General features: G+C 46.2%; 1 protein-coding gene across 3 annotated transcripts in view; it reads left to right on the top strand.

Annotated features, from left to right (window-relative positions):
* Dis3l2 (DIS3 like 3'-5' exoribonuclease 2) overlaps nt 1-1,246 on the top strand; it is a 381,117-nt gene extending 379,871 nt beyond the window's left edge. For all 3 annotated transcript variants that reach the window (XM_057762692.1, XM_057762690.1, XM_057762691.1), the window contains 2 exons: nt 152-253; nt 746-1,246. In XM_057762692.1, the coding sequence (XP_057618675.1) occupies nt 152-253; nt 746-886 (243 nt within the window). In that variant the 3' untranslated portion in view covers nt 887-1,246. The remainder of the gene's footprint in view (nt 1-151; nt 254-745) is intronic.
* The last annotated feature ends 17,225 nt before the right edge of the window (nt 1,247-18,471 follow it).

Below are 18,471 nucleotides of genomic sequence, written 5' to 3'. Positions count from 1 at the left end.
AACAGGCAGCAGCAATAGAGCAATGGGTACAAGCTTCCTCCAGCTAGTCAGAAATTTGTCAGGGGAGAGGGCCACCCCCAAGCAGGTGAATTAGAGGTTAAGAGGTGGCATCTGAAGCCCATGGCCTGAAGCTCTGATGTGTATACCCCAGGCACTGGCCCTTCGATCCTACCACTTTCAGAAGGTGGGGAAGAAGCCAGAGCTCACACTCCTCTGGGAACCTGATGATCTTGAAGAGGAGCCAGTACAGCAGGTCAGCCCCCTACTGTGTCCCTGAGCCCACTTTCTGTCTCCCACATGTGCCCCTAGGTCCTCATCTGCCCCTCATTTCTCCCCCAGCACTGTAGGCTCCCCAGTGGGGTTTCAAGCGCCCACACTAAGACCCAAGCCCTGCACTTAGACTCCAGGTTCTCACATGGAAATGCCCACTAGAGACAGAGACAGGAACCATCCCTCTCCTCCAAACATAACTTTCAGAATTCTTTGAGAAGCTTATAAAAGCTATAGACCTTATATCCATCTTGTTCCAAAGACTGGCCCAACCAAGCCTGTTTTCTTGATCCTCATGAATGTTCACTGAATACCAGGTGCCTGCATGATGCCATCTGGGCCATTGGTTCTCCCCAGGCCCTATGACTCTCATTTACAGAGGGTAGCAGAGGCTAAGTGAGCCTCAGCAGTTGGCTTGCTTTGATTACGGGTCCTTACCTACCCTGTCCTCTCCCTGTGCCTGGCTCTACTACAGGTCATCACCATCTTCAGCCTGGTGGATGTGGTCCTGCAGGCAGAGGCCACAGCCCTCAAGTACAGTGCTATCCTGAAGCGACCGGGCCCTGAGCGTTCCCTGGGCCTGGAGAAGGAGTCTGATGAGGAGCCTGAGGACTGAATGCTAGCCCAAGCCAGGCCTGTGCCTGCCCTACCCTGCTGGCTTTTAGGAATAGGACCTTTTGACACCAAAGGGGATTTTTAATTTGGTTTTTTAACAACTCAGGGGTTTGTTTTTATTTCTTATTTTTTAATTTTATTTTACTTTTGCAACTCAGTTTTTAAATGAACTGGAAGGGATACAGTGTGGTTGGGGGTCAGGGGAGGGAATGCTGAGGCCTGGCCAGTGCTTCCCTGAGCAGAGAAGGTCCCAGTCTTCCTGGGCAGGCAGCCTTGCTTCGACCAGGCCACCCACTGCCCTTCCCTGCCCAGGAAATGGGGGGTTTCAGCAAATCAGTGTCATGGAATAAAATCAAGTGTGAAGTGCTGTCTGTGTAGATGCCATGGGGAAGCCTGGCAGCAGGGTGGTCTTGTGCACCCAGGGCAAGGGGGCTCCCCAGGAGCCACCTCACAGCTGAGCTGGGGTCACCAGTGCAGGACCTTCCTGCTAGCTCCAGGGTGATTCATGAGCCGTGTGTGGCAGATTGATGCTGCAGCCTCCTTCTGGCTGATTAAAAATGTAATTAGTGTGCACAGCAGGGAGCTGCCAATCACCCTGTGCATGTGACTGTGGCCATCCCTCCCCACCCTTTCTCTCTGCTGCCAGCGCATGGGTTCTGGGAAGGTGAGGCTACAACCTCTCTCTCGTGTATACCATAGGCCAGAGCTCCCGGTATCCCAGTAGTTCTGTTAGCATCTGTGATATGAGTAGGCACCGCTACACCTACAGTTTCAAACCTATACCCTAGCTTGTGGAAGGATCGTGGAGATGGGTGAAGCCAGACCTTCCAGAGGATAGGAACCCTTCACACCAGATCCCAGCCACCTGCTTAGCATCTTGAGCACTGGCATACCATACCCTCTTGCCTGTGTTCATAGGCACAACCTAGCCTATGAATTGACTTCAAGAACTACTAGAATCTAGGATGGAAACCAAAGCAACCAAGGCCCTGTTCTCCGATGCTGTTCCCTGTGGCATTAGGATTAACAGGCTCATCTGATCTGGTCACAGTGATCTTCTTCAAAGAAAGATTCTGTAGAGTGCCCTGGCGGGTTCTTTGCAGTGAGTGACTGACACGGCTGCAAGAATGCAGTAGCCTTAGGATGGGCTGTTGCCTGATGAGAACCAAAGATACATCCCTACTCCGGCCCTGGGTTCTGTCTTCCCAAATGCCTTGTCAACCTCAGACAGCCTTCATGTGCCCATTCTGCTACCCCTAAGATGTCCCTTCCGCACCCATTTCCAGACCAACATATCTGGATGGGCAGATTGGTGAGGGATGATGGTTTGGTATTTTGGGGAAGACAATTCTGGTGCTTCCCCAGACCTGGATGCCAGTCTAAAGGTCCCATCCCTCAAACCTATGCCGCCCTCTGAGGAAAAGCAGCAAGCAGCTCTGGCCTGCCAAGCCCAGGCTCCCATCACCTCCTTTCACTACCTCCCTCCTGCCCCCATGAGGAGGAGCTGACCAGTCAGCAAGGAATTTTTGCTGTGTGGACTTGCTTAGAGAGCAGGTGCTAGACTAGAATCTTCTACAGCAAGCCAGACATCATGTCACTGGGAACTCCGAGGCCATGGAAGTCCTGGGTTGCCCCCAACCTGTCTGACTAATGGAAGTCTCAGGTCTCCATTTGAGGTGATGCAATCAGTCTGCACCTGTCCTAAACCCAAGCTCCTGTCCTCCTTCATTGCCTCCCAGGCTCAAAGCCAGTGGCTCAACAATCTTCCGACGCCACCAAAGCTGAGCTCTTTGTGTTCATTCAGCATGGAGTCAGTACACCAATGGAACTAGCATCCATGTGCCACTGAGGGTGACAGGCCCTCTGTACCCCACACTAAGGGACTGTTGACAGAAGAGGCATACAAACTCATCAAAAGGAGTGTGCTCACTCATGCAACTGTCCCAGGCACCTTCCTGCCATTGCAGGCTGAAGCATAGGGCACAGAGCCGGTCACTGGCCCACATGGAAGGAAGACTGACACAATCCCACCCCATGACTGGAGTCTGGCAAAACTCAGAAGTAGCCGGTGAATGTTTTCCCAGGGGAAGATGGAGGCGGCTGTGAGCCCAGCATGGGTAAGGGAGCCAAGGTGGTAACGTGTAACCCATCCTCCTGGGAAAAGGCTGATACCCTCTACAGTCAGACTTAGGAAAGACCCCTGGAAAGGACTCCAGTGGGCCTGGTGTGACCCACAGGAAGCTGGGCACCATGCACTGGAGGCACGTTAAGACAGGACTCTGGTGCCAGGTAGAGGCAAAGCCACTGCAGCAGCCATTGAAGACAGACCAGGAGAGAGGAGGAGGGCCTGAGAAGGTACAACATCCCAGAGTGGAGGCTTCCCAAAATGGAGGTGGCATGAGCAGAGTGGGAGCAGCAGAGGCCAGAGGTGGCTCCTACTTGGGATGAGTATTTCCAGTGAGGCTGGCCTGGGAAGGAGGGCCGAGCCGTAGGGCATTGATGACTCAATGAGGTGAAATGAGGGCCCATGTGTGGAACAGCTGGGCTATGTGAAGAGGATACACTTCTGAAGAGCATGCAGGGCAACCCAAGAGGCTTAGAAGAGGTAAAGTAGGTATAGCTGGGCTCTGGAAGAGAGTATTACAATCCATAGGAGCCAGGGCCCTAGGGTCAGATCTCCCGTTAAAGGTCATTGGACATAGGTTTCTGAAGAATACAAAGCATTGCTCTCACTGTCTCCCCACAGACCACCAAAAGGCAGCAAAGAGCTTGTTGTGAGAGATTCATTGTGAAGGGGAATGAAAATGTGAGAAGAAGTTGCACTGGAAGCTAAGGGTGAGAAAAGCAGATACAAGACCATCAACAAAGAATGCTGGAACAACCAGTCTGCAGCACTGCACAATATCCAGCAAATACCTGGGCTCGGGGTAGAGAAAGGTTGCTACAGAGGCCAGTGGTGCCACTGTATTAAATAAATAAACTGGCCTCTTCCCCACACCAGCAGACAAGAGATCCATCCTTGGAGAGGTAAGATGAGGCACTCTGGGCTGGGGCTACCAGGCCTGGTAAAGTCTCCTGTGCACAGGACCCCACCAGATACAGACAGCACCTCCAGCCCCTCTGCTACAGGATCTGGTCAGCCCCCAGGACTTCAGCACCCCACAGGAGACTGGCAGCATCTTCTCTGGGGGCATCCTGTACCCACTTGAAACACAAATTTGGCATCAGGACTTCCCCCCCAATGAGATCTCAGCCAGGTTTGTCATGGGGAATCCAGTTGCCAAATCCTCGGGTACTCTGGCTTCTGATCACCTTGTAGGTCCTGTCTAAATAAAGATGGTCAAGGAAATTTCTTTTTAAAAGGAAAACAGGTTCTATGGGGAAACAGACCATTCAGGGAAAAGAAAGTATCAGAAAACAAAGTTCTCACTGACATTTTTAAAGAGACAAAAATGGAAAAACAAGGACTAGATGCTAGTTAGGCACAAAAGAAAGGGATAACCAGGTGGCTCAGCCAGTAAGGCTCCTGGCAGCAAGTCTGCCACCCTGAGTTCATTCAGGGCTTACATGTTAGAAGGAAAAACCTGGCCACTAGGCATGATCCAGAGTTGTGCTTCAGCAGCAACCAATTGTGGTTGCTATGTATCTCCCTTAAGGCAGCTGTGGAGTGTTCAAAATAGCCATGAACACCATGAAGGCTTGGCTAATAATCTTAAGCTCAAGGTTCCAGAGAAGGGTATAATTACAGTCCAATCTCCCTGGCCCCCCAATGTCTTAACTTATTTTAAGAAAAATAGCTGAGCATGACAGCTCATACTTGTAATCCCAATGCTTGGGAGGCTAAGGTAAGAGGATTGCCATGCATTGGAAGCCAACCTGTAGTACATAGTAAATACTAATGCAGCCAGAACTATACAGCAAGACTGTCAGAAAGAAAGGAAAAAGAAACATTAAAGGGGTACTTAGAATAAAAGCCATCATTAACTTTAATGGCATTTAATGGTGCTCAATTCTTAACCAAATACCCTTGGGAGAAGTCAGATTAGTGTATATGTCTCATGCACCTAAACAGCAGAGTGCTCAAGATTGAGGGACAGGCCAGCAGCACCAGATGCGCGAGAAGGTCCCTGCCTGAGGTAGCAGGAGAAAGACTCCAGGAATAACCCATATGAGACAATAAGAAAGTAGTGACTGGGGAGGGGTGCACACAGCAACACAAGAAAGAAAAGACATTGTTGGTTTACCACCAGGCACTCTGGCAACAAAACTTACACAAAGTCTAAGGTGAGTGCTGAGGAAGACAACTGCCCTGGAGCCGTATTTCAAGAATGGAGGCTTGGGAAAGGTGAATTGCTAGTTTGCTCTCTTCAGTGGGAGGTTGTGGGGATTAGTGATGGCTTCAGATTTTTCGCCTGTCCACCACTACACACTCTGTTCTTGTCCTTCCTATTGAATCTGGACAGGCTCTTTCGCTCCTGAGTTCAAATATGGCAGAAGAGACAGGTTATTTTCGGTCCCTTTCTGTGAGAGCTCCACGGCCACACTGTAAGGAAGCATTGAGGCATGCTGGAAATGCATTCCCCCAACCCTCACCAAACCACCCCAGCAGTGGCCTTACAGAGGAGAGTCAAAGCCCTGTCCAAATTGCAGGTTTGGGTCAATTAAAAAAAAAAAAAAAGATTGTATGTAGGTTGCTTGGGGATAGTTCATGACAAAATATTAATGAAAAATATCAGTAGACACAGCTTAACATTGAAGATGGAGAAATGGTAGTTTTCATTTTTCTGTTGTTTTTCTGAGGTGTCATTTTTACAAACTGGTAATTATAAAAATTAAAAACCCCAATCCAAGATTGTGGGGACTAGGGAAAAGGCTCCGTAGATGAAGTGCTTGCTACCAACAGGAGGTGGCCTGAGGTTCTGATCCCAGAGCGCACACAAAGCAGTGCAGGTGTGGCAGTGACCAGCAATCCCAGCACTTGAGGCAGAGAGGGATCAGAGAAGGTGCCTGCCGTCAACTTTGGGACTCCACAAACACCCACCTGCTCATGCACACACATGCAGTGATAAACACAGAGATGGGGAAGAGGCTGCCTCTGAGGTGGGAAACGCAGTAAGGAGCATGGAAGTGCTTTCTCATTTTGTTATAATAAACCTGCCAGATCCATTTGATACTTTACATCTATGTATAATTCGAATTTAAAAAAATAAAAGTAGGGGGAAAGCTATTTATATTTAGCCAGAATGGATCCACAATTGGCCTAAAAGCTTTCCTGTACATTCAGCAAGGAGTGTATTAAACAATCCATTATTCTAGTAACTAAGATAAAAATCCCTGCTGACAGGCAGCCTGGTATTCCCAGACCACTAAAATGCTTCCGTAAAGTCTCTTAAAGACACAGGCGCAGACTTGGTGGTGATGAATCCTGGTTACCTCAGTAGACCTTGCAGGTTCCTGTGTCAGAGTTGAGGTTTGGATATGGAGTCCCAGGTGTGGTTATGGACCCGGGGCAGAGAAAAAAAAAAAAACACCCTAGGAAGCCTGAGGAGGGGGTATGGCAGGTGACACTGTAGGGAGCTTCCAGAAAGGCTGACCAGGGACTTACAGGATCCCAGTCAAGGCCTTTGTGGACACCAATCACAGACTTCAGGGATTAATTGGAGTTGAGGTAGGGGTGAAAGAAACTGACACAAATTAAAGGCTGAACTCTGGTGGATTCAGAAACAGTGGTGATGCTTTGTCAACAATGTAGAAGGTAGAGCCAGGGTGTAGCTCTGTGGTAGAGCACCTGCTTAGCATCTAACCCCCAGCACAACCCCTTAAAAAGAAAGGTTCTGGATCCGAGAAAATGAGTTTTCAATTTGCACATGAGTAAATTCTGCTTATTACCTTAAAATTTATTGTGGGCCTGGAGGGATGGCTCAACAGTTAAGAGCACTGACTGTTCTTCCAGGCACCTCAGGCTCACCTCAGGTCCAGTGGCTCCCAGATGTCCTTTATCCCAGTCCCACGGGGATCTGATACCTTTTGGCCTCCAGACCCCAGGCACAGTTGTAGTACACAGACAAACATATAGACAGAAAATCCATATACATAAAAATAAATTTAAAAAATAAGTGTAGCCAGGCCTATTAGCACAACCCTGTATTCTCCGCTGCACAGGAGGCTGAGGCAGGAGAATGAATCTGGCTTGGGCTACAGCACCTATGAATTAAAGCCCAGTAAATTGGGTAATTTAGCAAGACCCAGTCTCAAAACAGAAACTAAAGGTGGAGGTGTCTTAGGGCATAGCCAAGGGCGGAGTGCTGGCCTGGCTTATGTGAGTTCCCCAAATTACATCCTCACCCTTGCAAAAAATTTACAAGTGGTCAATTAAACCTTAGCATACGTTAATCTTGATGCTGCTCTACCTTTATATGAGCTGTTATGATTTCCAAGAGGTTTCTTTCTCTAGTATGTACAAAGTCATTTTAATATGTAAGATCCTTTTAAGTATTTTACTCTAAAAAGGTTGTTTTACTCAAACAGGTTGATGGGCTGCACTGTGTTCTTCAGTGTTCATAAATTGTACATTGTACAGTTCTGGAAAGCAGTTAGCCAAATACCAAAGAAATTAATGCAGAACAGGGCAAGAAACAAAGACTCTCCTTCAGCATATTTTACCTTAATAGATTTTTCCAACTAACAAGAGTGCTTCTAGAATGAGATTGTCCTCCTGGTGCTTATGACATGAGATCACAGTGAAGTTACTGAACATGGCATGGGAGATCTATGACTTTGCATTTCTCCATGCTCTGATTCCTCCAGGCACCACAAAATCCAGATTCCATTCACTGACTTAGAAAGATGACTTAGGGGCTGGGGACAAGGCTCAGCAGATAAAGCATTGCCATGCAAGTCTGATGACCTGAGTTCAATCCCCAGAACCCACATTTTTTTTTTAATGGAAGGAGAGAACCGACTGCACAAAGTTGTCTCTGACCTCCACATGCACCCATGGCATGCACACCCCACATCATGCACATCGCAATGATACATGTTTAATTGGAAGGAGAGAACTGACTGCACAAAGTTGTCTTCTGACCTACACATGCACACCCCACATCATGCACATCGCAATGATAGATGTTTAAAGGATGACTTTAAGCTACACCTGCTGCCACCACAGAGGACGTCTTGCCTGGTGGGCAAATGAAACAGTCAAGGGTGCCCAGAGTCATTTCTGCCAGGCCCACTCCTGAACCCCTAGGTCCTCACAGGCTAAAGCTGCAGTACTGGCTCAACTGTGCATAGTCTCCTCCCCAGGAACCCTGAGGGGCAGGAGCCTTGGTGCTGGAGCAGTCTGCTTCATGTTCCCACCCCAGGGCCCTGGGAAGTTCTGTGTATGGGGATGCTCACATCCTGCATGGCTCGGGGATTGACCTACCTAGGGTGATGAAAGATTGAAGAAAGGACTGACATACACAAGTACAGAAAAGCTGGGATTGGGTAGACCATGCTCCCTCCAACGGAGGGTACCACCTGCAGCCAGGAACCTTGGTGCATTTATTTCATACAGCTGAGTTAAGAAGGCAGATTTAGCTCATCTTTGTAAGAGGTCTCCCAGGGAGACCAGGCTGCAGTCATCCAGGAGGAGGAAGCCATGGTTGGTAGTTTCTGCATAAACTGCTAAAATTCACAGTCAGTTCAGGGGAAGGCTTTGTCACTCCCGTGGGTCTGAGGCATTGGGGTCCTTGATGCAGCTAAACCCATGTCAGCAACACACATTCACCCAGGACTTCATCTACTCCTTACACTTAACACAAGGCTTCTTTTACTCCCCACGGCGGGGGAGGGGTATGTGTATATTCCTTGCTGAAAATGGAATGATCAAAGCAAGGTCCTACCTCAGGTCTCCATCAGAACAGAAGGGTAGCTATGCCAGAATGAGCCACCTCCTTTAACACTGGCCCTAGGCTTCACTTGCAGGCCTTGGAGGATTCCAAGGCTTCTTTGTTCTGAACTTCAGGGTATGGCCTGAAGCTTTGAAAGATAACCAAAAAATGGTGCAAGTGAGTGGAGGCTCAGATCCAAAATTTACTTCCTTTATTAAGCATTTTAAATTCTAATTGTGTGTGCATGGGTGTTTTGCCTGCATGCATGTCTATGCACCACTTGTGTGCCTGATGCCCACAGAGGCCAGAAGAGGGGGTTGAATCTGAAACTGGAGGTAGTCAGTTGTGACCAGATGGGTCTTGGGGATCAAACCCAGGTCCTCCGTAAGAGCAGCCAGTGCTCTTAACCGCTGAGCCATCTCTCCAACTCTGATTTCTTTCTTTCAACTACACTTCTCAAAACTCAGCTATTCATGTATCACTTTAATGTTATTTTTTTTTTGCCATTGCTAAATATTGCCTGTGGTCATATTTATTCAATGTTTTTCATTAAACAAGCTTAGGTTTTTCCTTGAAATAATTAGAAAGGGAAACTTATAGCTACCAAAAACAGAGGCTCGCTAGGGAGGTAACAAGAGTTGGTGGAGTATTCATCTAGTTATGTGCAAAGCCCTGGGTTCCATCCCCAGTACCCAATGAATGGGATTCTGTGGTGCCTGGCTGTAATCCCAGGGCTAGGGGGAGGTGAGATGGGATCGAGTTCAAGGTCATCTGCTTATATAGCAAGTTTGGAGAAAGCTGGGTTCATGAAGGAGGAGGGGGGAAAGAGGGCAGGAAAGAAGATAGAAGAAGGGAGTAACCAGAATATTTTATATAAATGCATGAAATTGTAAAAGAACTAAATTAATTAAAAAGCAGAAAGACCACCATCATCAGCCAAGAGTAGAAGGCAGCTGCGTGTTTCAAGCCTCCAATAGCAGTGTTAATCCTTCGCCTGCAGGGCTCAGGCTGTAGTGTTTATCTCTGCTTCAAAAGAGATGGGAAAGTTATCACAATATTAAAGACATTCAGGAACCAACTGAGAGAGAGTCTTTCCTTGATAACATCAAAAGAGTAGGAAGAGAGATGGCAGTGCTTCCCAGCACCAACCCATAACCCCTGTGCCTGGGAGACTGGAACCAGGGATCTCTTGAAGACTCCATCTTGGTAGTGGCTCAATCGTAGTTTTTGCCCTGTCATAGTAGCTAAACTAGTCCTGTTTCACCTAAAAGACCATACCTGACACATGATTTGTCACATCTTGGAAAATGCTGACTGAGATGGAGACGAGAACCATGGCATGAACAGATAGATCTAATCTCAATACGTTGCAAACCTGCTCCTTCCTCTTTCCTTCTGAGACAGCTCACACTGACGAGAGCTTGCTGGCCCACCAGTGGTACACAACTGAAGACCATGACTCCCCCTATCCCAGAATTCACAGTAACAGGTATAGAGCTGTAACATGAATGGCCAGGCCTGCTTGTTTGTTGTTGGGGTTTTTGTCCTCCCACCAGGTTCCCCACATCTGTTTAGCCCCAAAGAAAATCACACATAGGTCTCCATAAATTATAAGCTGATTGGCCCATTAGCTCTAGCCTCTCATTGCCTAACTCTCACATCTTGATTAACCCATTTTTCTGATCTATTAGCCATGTGGCTCTGTACCTTTTTTCAGTGGGGCAGATCACATCCTGCTGCTTTGGTGGTCTGGGCAGGAGTGGGAGGAATAAACTTCCTCCTTCCCAGAATTCTCCTGTTCTCCTTACATCATTTCTACTTCCTGTCTGGTTTTCCTGCCTATACATTCTGCCTGGCCAATCAGCATTTATTTAAAACACAATTGACAGATTACAGACAATTCTCCCGCATAGAGCCTTGTAAGTCCCTCTTCCATCCATGACTGATTGCTGACAGCGGCAGTCTTGTGGAGGCCCAGTACAGGTAACTGCAGTTTCTGAGTTCATGGTTGTGATGACTCTGCAGTAGCCAGAAGATGGCATTTCCACATCCTTCTTTCTGCCTCTGACTTACATTCTTTCTGCTTCCTTCTCTGCCTTGTTCCCTGAGCCTTAGAAGGGTGATATAAATGTCTTTATTCAACCTCTTTATGGCTGAGCACACAACTACCCTTTTCTCAATAGCTGGGCCTAAAATGCAGTCATTGGGCAGTGGTTGGTTGCCTCCAAAATAAGTGGGTACGTCTTTCTTGACAGGTCTTTTCTAGCTCTGGTAGGTAACCAAGAGGAATGGCAAGAGTCTAAACTGTTCTGAGAGTCTCTGAAGCATCCCTGACCAACAACTGGCATGAACCTGGTTCTGGGATTTTTGTTTAGTAACCCACAGCTTCTACAAACAGCATTATCCAACCATGTAGGGTATCTCCTCATATATATATACCATATCCTCTAACTTATATGTGAGTAATTTATATATTCTGTTACAAGATAGTGAGTTTATATGTGACATATATACTTTGTTTTGACTAATCACCCCCACCTGATCCCCTCACTGCCCCAACTTCTTTCTCTAATTAAATCTTTCCACTCCAAGGAACATTACTGCTATTGCAGAGAACATGGGTTTGATCCCCAGAACCCAAATTGCGGTTTATAGCACTAGTAACTCCTGTTCTGGGGGATCCAAAACTCCCTTCTGACTCTGCATGCACTAGACATACACACAGTGCATTTAACTACATGCAGTCAAAGCACATAAAAATAAATCTTAAGAAACAAAAGCAAAACCCTTTCCAATTGCAGTATTTTTCCTCTCTGCTTTCATTTTTATAAGGAATAACTACACACACACACACACACACACAGCCTCCTTTCTAGTTTCCTAGCCTTCACAAATGCTCCAAGATAAGCACACATAACTAAAGAGTAAAAGCTAAGAGTCACATATAAGAACATGCCGCCTTCTTATTTCTGGCCATGGGTAACATGGTGTATTTTTTCCAATTCCATATATTTATCTTAAATTTTCCATTTTTATTACAGATGGATAAAATTCATAAGTATGTATGCTCCCTTAAAAATAATAAAACGTTTTTTTTTTCCTGTTGCTCTTCTAGAGACGCAGGCCAGTCTTTGTCTCTTCTTCCTCTTCTTTCTCTGTTTTTTCCTCTTCCCTCCCCTTTGCCCTTTTCTGCACTCAAAAAAAAAAAAAGAATAAATAATAAAACAGCTACCAAATCCACAAACATCCCAAACAACACTGAACAGCCCTGGGTTTGCAGGTTACTGGGGGTTTAATCATCATTTACTTTATCGGTTTCTTTCTCATTTTACCCTTCCCACTTTTTCCCTGCCCTTCATTCTCTTCATCAGCTCCAGAACTTTCCTTATCACTGACTTTATCATTGCTCTCTTTGAATCTTTCCACTGTCAACCTTGTCATCAAATCCTCCTCGTTCACCCTCCTCCTGCTCCTCCTCCACATCCTCCTCTTCCTATCACTCATCTGCAGCCCAGTCAGAGCTTCCCAGACCTCTCCAAGTCAGCTGTGCGAGGGCCTTGAAGGCACTGGGGTCAGTCACAGTTAAACAGAGCTGGGATTTTCATACAGCTGGTCTCTCTCTCTCAGACTCCAAGCTACTGCCTTCTATTTCCCCTTAAGTTCGGATTGTGAGGTTCTCAAGTTCTGCTGTTAACCTGTCCATACTCTCAAAAATTAAGTCTACACTTACAAAGGTGGGAGTCTACATTTACAAATTCAGCCACTAGCCTTTCAATTTTCCATCATTTGATTTGAATTGTTTAGGCCAAGTTCTAGGATAGGTGCTTGGGTCCTGTTCCTCACCTCCTGGTACATCCCCTTCTTCATGTCCATGTTTTCTTCATCACACCTATTCAGCTTTAATTCTCCTTGAGGCAGGGGTAGAGAAGGGAGAGATGCCGCAGCCTGTACTCCCAGCCCAAGCTCTCTCAGTTCCACTCAGAATTTCTGGTCCCAAGGAAGTAGAACTGAGTTCACATGCAACCTTGTCTTAGTTACTTTCCTATTGCTAGAAGGAGACACCATGACCAAGACAACTTATAAAAAGAAAGCATTTAGTTGGGAGCTCACAGTTTTAGAAGTTGAATCCATGATCATCATGATAGTGTCAGCAGACAGGCACAGTGACAGGCAGCTATGGCATGGCTCTTGGAGCAGTAGCTGAGACCACAACCACAAGGCATAGAGAAAGATATAATAACATGGGCTTCTGAAACTTTAAAGCCCACCCCCAGTGACACACCTCCAGTAAGGTCACCGCTCCTAATCTTTCCCAAACAAGTTTCACCAGGTCTTAAAATGCATGAACCTATAGGAGTCGTTCTCATTCAAACCACTGTTAACCTCCTGTGGCCCTACTAGGGGCATCAAATGGGGTGTATTATAAACCTTCCCACTACAGCTCTGGATTCCAAGAACCCAAGATCACTACTTTCTACTCCCCCCAAGCCAACACTACCTAGGGACTCCTGGCCGCAGCATGGAGCTAGAGAACCCTCTGACCCTTTTCATTCAACTCTGTATTCTTCCTTCATGCTCTCGCCCATGGTGGAAGGACTCACCCCTCCACTGGAAAGCACAGGCTTGTTCATTATAGCCCAATAGGCATACACACATGAAAAGCCATCCCCTGTCCTGGCCATATTACTTCAGCTCTGAAACCCTGTCAGGCAGAAGGCGTTGAACACTGTAGACTGTCAGCTGCTGCTCTGAAGGGATTCCTTAGATTGACTTACAAGATGAAGTCAGAGTCCTCCAACCATAGCTGTCTGCATGCTGGAGACACAGACCGGTACCTACTCAGCTCATGGGGTTGGATGCCTCAGCAGTCCCAGTCTGGCCCTAAAGGAAACCAGTTCCAATATCAGTAACATTGCCAGAGATAGCAGGGATAGCTGAACTCACAGATAGGGTTCACGGACTCAAGAACAGGGTAGACGGACTTGTAAACAGGGTACAGAGCTCACAACTGAGCTGTGAAGTCAAGCAGACAAAAAGCAAGAGCTTCCCCTCAGACATTGTCTGGTCATGTACATGCAGAGCGAGACTCCCATTTCATTACTGGAATCAAGCAGATCCCTATCAGGCCTGCCCAGAGAGTAACCTAATCTAGATAACCTCTCTCAGGTGTACCCAGAGCTTGTCTCCTGATCCCAGATCCTGTCATGTTGAAACTGTTAGCCAACACAAGGGTCATATGAGTTCCTTTCTTAAAGAGCACTGTGATGACTATTCTTGGTTATCAACTTGGTTACCAAGTGGCTGGGTACACCTGCGAGGGATATTTTCTTAATTAAATCATTTGAAGTGGGAAGACCCACTTTTAAACCAGATCTTCTAAGGTGGGAAAATCCACCTTTAATCTGGGCCATACCTTCTGGTTGTCAGCCTTCTTAAAGAATGTGGAAGGAAGCTTTCTTTCTTATCTGCTAGCTTAACTGACAAGTCCATCCCTTCACTGAACAACAGTTGGATTCATTAACCTTCCACTAGTAGACAGTCGTTTTGGACTTGGTAGTCCACAGCCTGTAAGCCCTTTTTTTTTTTTTTTGGATGGTGGTCAAGACGGGGTTCCCTCTATAGCCCTGGCTGTCCTGGAACTCTGTTGATCAGGCTGGTGTTGAACTTGGAGATCCAATACCTCTGCCTCCCAAGTACTGGGATTAAAGGTGTGCACCACCACCACTTGGCTAGTAAACTATGCTAATAACTCCCCTTTATATATATGTTTATAGATAGAGATTCTTTTTATAAGTTCTGTTCCTCTGAGAACCCTGACTAATAAAGTTACTGACTGCTTTAGTATCTTTTTTTTTTCTCTTTTGGGGACACAGACAAAAAAAAAGAATGTGCTACAATGGGCAGCATTCTTCTGTGCCTGCTGGTTGCCTTGGGGCTGATTAGTCCACCCTTGTGTGGGGAGCTCTCAAGTGCTGGCATCTGACCTGTGCCCTTTTAGATCTGTTGCTAATTTGGTCTCTGCACTGGGCAATCCCTCTTGTCAAGCTGAGGAAGCCGAGTCTCCGAGTGGAGACTTTTCAGTGATCTTCCCTCATGATGAAAACGGGTGATTTGTTATTGAAAGAAATATCCTTGGCCTAAATATCTAAGCATGATCTACTCTAACAATAGTGTGTGATTTTTTAGTTTATTACTCTGGGTTCCTAACCATTGCTATACTTCATGTGTCATTTTGTCGTTAATCTGGCGCAATCCATGTCTATAATGATAACGCAGTAAAAGCTGAAGATATTGTCGATAGCAACAATCCTATTGTAGATTTGTCTACATGAGGGTCCCTGGACTCCAGAGAAGAGACTACTGTTTCTCCAGTCTATGATGGGTGATTCTAGGGCACTGGGGTCTTAACAGAGGTGTCAAAGTGTCTGACTATAACAGCTGGTAGCTTTGCAGGGAGTCTCATCCGTAGATCAATACTCTTTCTGATGGAACAGGCTCCAGCTCTCCCAGAAGAGGAACCTAAGAGCATGCCTTGACCTGTCCACACTGCTTCATGTTGAGGCTTTTTGAGGCATGTGAAATGGGATGTCTCACCTACTGGTGACTCTCTAGGAAGGAATTTCCACTAGGCAGGACACCTTACTGCCCTGAACACTTCCCTAATGTCAACTCTTACTTCGTCCACCAAAAGTAAGAGCCGTATGTGGTAGCACATACCTCTAAACCCAGCACTCGGGAGGTAGACAAAGGTGGATCAGGAGTTCCAGATCATCCTTGGCTATATAGCAAGTTTAAGTTTGAGGTTAGCCTGAGCTTCCTGAGACCCGTTCTCAGAAACACAAACACACAGCTACCACCTGCCAACAAAACCAGGCAAATCTCCCTTTAAAAGCCCACACTTAGCCTCTTCACTGTCTAACCTTTCCTCCCTCTGCCTCTTCCTCCTAACCCTATGCTTAAAGTTCCCACTAAAAATGTCTCTTAGGGGCTGGAGAGATGGCTCAGAGGTTAAGAGCATTGCCTGCTCTACCAAAGGTCCTAAGTTCAATTCCCAGCAACCACATGGTGGCTCACAACCATCTGTAATAAGGTCTGGTGCCCTCTTTTGGCCTTCAGGCGTACACGCAGACAGAATATTGTATACATAAAAATGTCTCTTAGTAAACTCCAACTCTGCTACGTTTAACTGAAGGAAGAAAAGAGAACAGGCAAGCTGCGCATACAACACTTTAAAAAAAAAAGTAGGGTTTCTTTCTGTAACTGTAACCCAGCTGGTCTTGGAGTCATGATTCTTCTGCCTCAACCTACCAAGTGCTGGGCCTATAGGATGAACCATAATGCCTAGCTAATGGCTCTTCCTGAAATGATTATCTGCTCTTAGAACCTTCATACAAATTTGACTTAATAAAAAAAATCTTGTCTTTTATCAAAATAATTGTTCATGTTCTGCACTGATTGTGTCGGGATTGTGACTTTTTGGGAGACTAAAACCTCAAGCAAGCATCAGGACTTACCTAAGTGTCTCCTCGTTTGGGGGTATTTTAGACAATCACTTTGGTTGGACTTAGTGGCACATGCCTGTAAATCTAAGCATGAAATGGAGGGAAATCATGAGTTTAAAACCTTTCTCAGCTCATATTGAGTTTGAGGCTAGCCTGGGCTATGGAAGTCCTGTCTTCAAACACTCCCAAGACTGGTGGAAGTGATGGCTGTTTAACAACCAAAATATGGAGGCCAAAGGCAAAGAGGATAAAATATAAATGTTAAGAGAACAGACTCCAAGTCAGCCAGGCTCCAGGGGATGAATGGACTCCTAAATCTCTCTCTCTCTCTCTCTCTCTCTCTCTCTCTCTCTCTCTCTCTCTCTTTCTCTCTCTGTCTGTCTCTGTCTCTGTATCTCTGTCTCTTTCTCTCTCTTCAAGACAAGGTCTCACTATGTAGTTCTGTAGTTCTGGGTATCTTAGAACTCTCTAGCTCACTAAGTAGACCAGGCTGGCCTTGAACTCACAGAGATTTGCCTAGCCTCCCAAGTGCTGGAATTAAAGGTGTGCACCACTATGTCTAGCTGCATTCTCTTAATCAGAGAGGCCACTGAACACAAAAGCCTCAATTCATATTCTGCAAAGCAGCTGGTGGAGAAAAGAATGTCTCCAGTGTTCCTGGGAGAGTCCAAATGGTCGGGAAGACTGACCCATCCTCGCAGATGGCACAACTGGCAGAGGGAAATGAGTAAAGGAGCCAAAGGTACTCATTAGTCCCTGAAAGTGACTCTGGGGAGCCCCGACTGGCTGTGACGGTTAGCTTTCTGTTGCTGTGATAAAATGCTCTGTCCAAAGCAACTTAGGGAAGAACAGTTTTACTTGGGTTTATGGTTTCATAGTTTAAGAGTCCATAATGGCAGGGGAGGCCTGGCACAGGGGCAGGAAGCTGAGACACGTCTTCAACCACAGCATGAAGTAAACTGGAAATGGGGTATGGCTATAAAATCTCAACACACACCCCTATGGTGGACTTCCTCCAGCAAGGCCACACTTCCTAAACTTCTCCAAACAGTGCTACCATCTGGGGACCAAGTGTTCAAATACAAGATCCTATAAGGGATATTTCTCATTAAAACCACCACAGTGACCTTAAGAGTAAAAACGAAATATAAAAAGGCTTTGCCGCTTACTTGATCCTTTAAATACCCAACAGGAAAACATATGGCTCTTGGAGGAGCTCTAAGCATTAGGCAGCCAGCTAGTCAGGCAACTAGCCGGCATGGAGGTTACTGACGGTGGAAACGCACCCCACCTCCTCTTTTTGGTAACACATAATTTTAAGAAAGGAAAAATATCAAAACTGCCCTCCTTGGAAATTGAAATACTAGGGCTGGAGAAATGGCCCATTGGTTAAGTGCAATTGCTGCTGTTACAGAGGACCCAGGTTCCATCCCCAGACCCACATGGTGGCTCACAACCATCTGTAACTCCAGTTCCAGAGAATCTGACATGCTCTTCTGACCTCTGCAGATACCAGGCGTGCATATGGTACAGGCATAAATGTAGGCCAAATAGCCGTATGAATTAAAGCAATACTTTAGAAAAGATTATAAGTGCCAGAAATAAACAAACAATAAAAAGGAGAGAGAAAAGGAAAAAAGTTAGGATACCATATGAGCCCGGAGGTGGTGGTGCACACCTTTAATCCCAGCACTTGGGAGGTAGAGACAGGTGAACCTCCATGAGTTCAAGACCAGCCTGATCTACAAGAGCTAGTTCCAGGACAGCAAGGACTGTTACACAGAGAAACCATGTCTCAAAAAACAAACAAAAAAGATACCATATGAGTTGGGCAGTGGTGGTGCACATCTTTGATCCCAGCACTAAGGAAACAGAGGCAGGCTGATCGCTATGAGTTTGAGGCCAGCCTAGTTTACAGAGCTAGTTTCAGGACAGCCAAGGCTACACAGAGAATATCTGTCAGACAACCTACAGAATGGGAAAAGATCTTCACTAACCCCACATCAGACAGAGGTCTGATCTCCAAAATATACAAAGAACTCAAGAAATTGGACACCAAAAGATCACATAATCCAATAAAAAAAAATGAGTACAGACCTAAACAGAGAACTCTCAACAGAAGAATCTAAAATGGCTGAAAGACACTTAAGGAAATGTTCAACATCCTTAGTCATCAGAGAAATACAAATCAAAACAATTCTGATATTCCA

The sequence above is a fragment of the Chionomys nivalis genome, chromosome 2, assembly GCF_950005125.1.
Source record: "Chionomys nivalis chromosome 2, mChiNiv1.1, whole genome shotgun sequence".
NCBI lineage: Eukaryota > Metazoa > Chordata > Mammalia > Rodentia > Cricetidae > Chionomys > Chionomys nivalis.
Note: the sequence above shows the minus strand (reverse complement) of the source record. Positions and strands in the feature narration are given on the sequence as shown.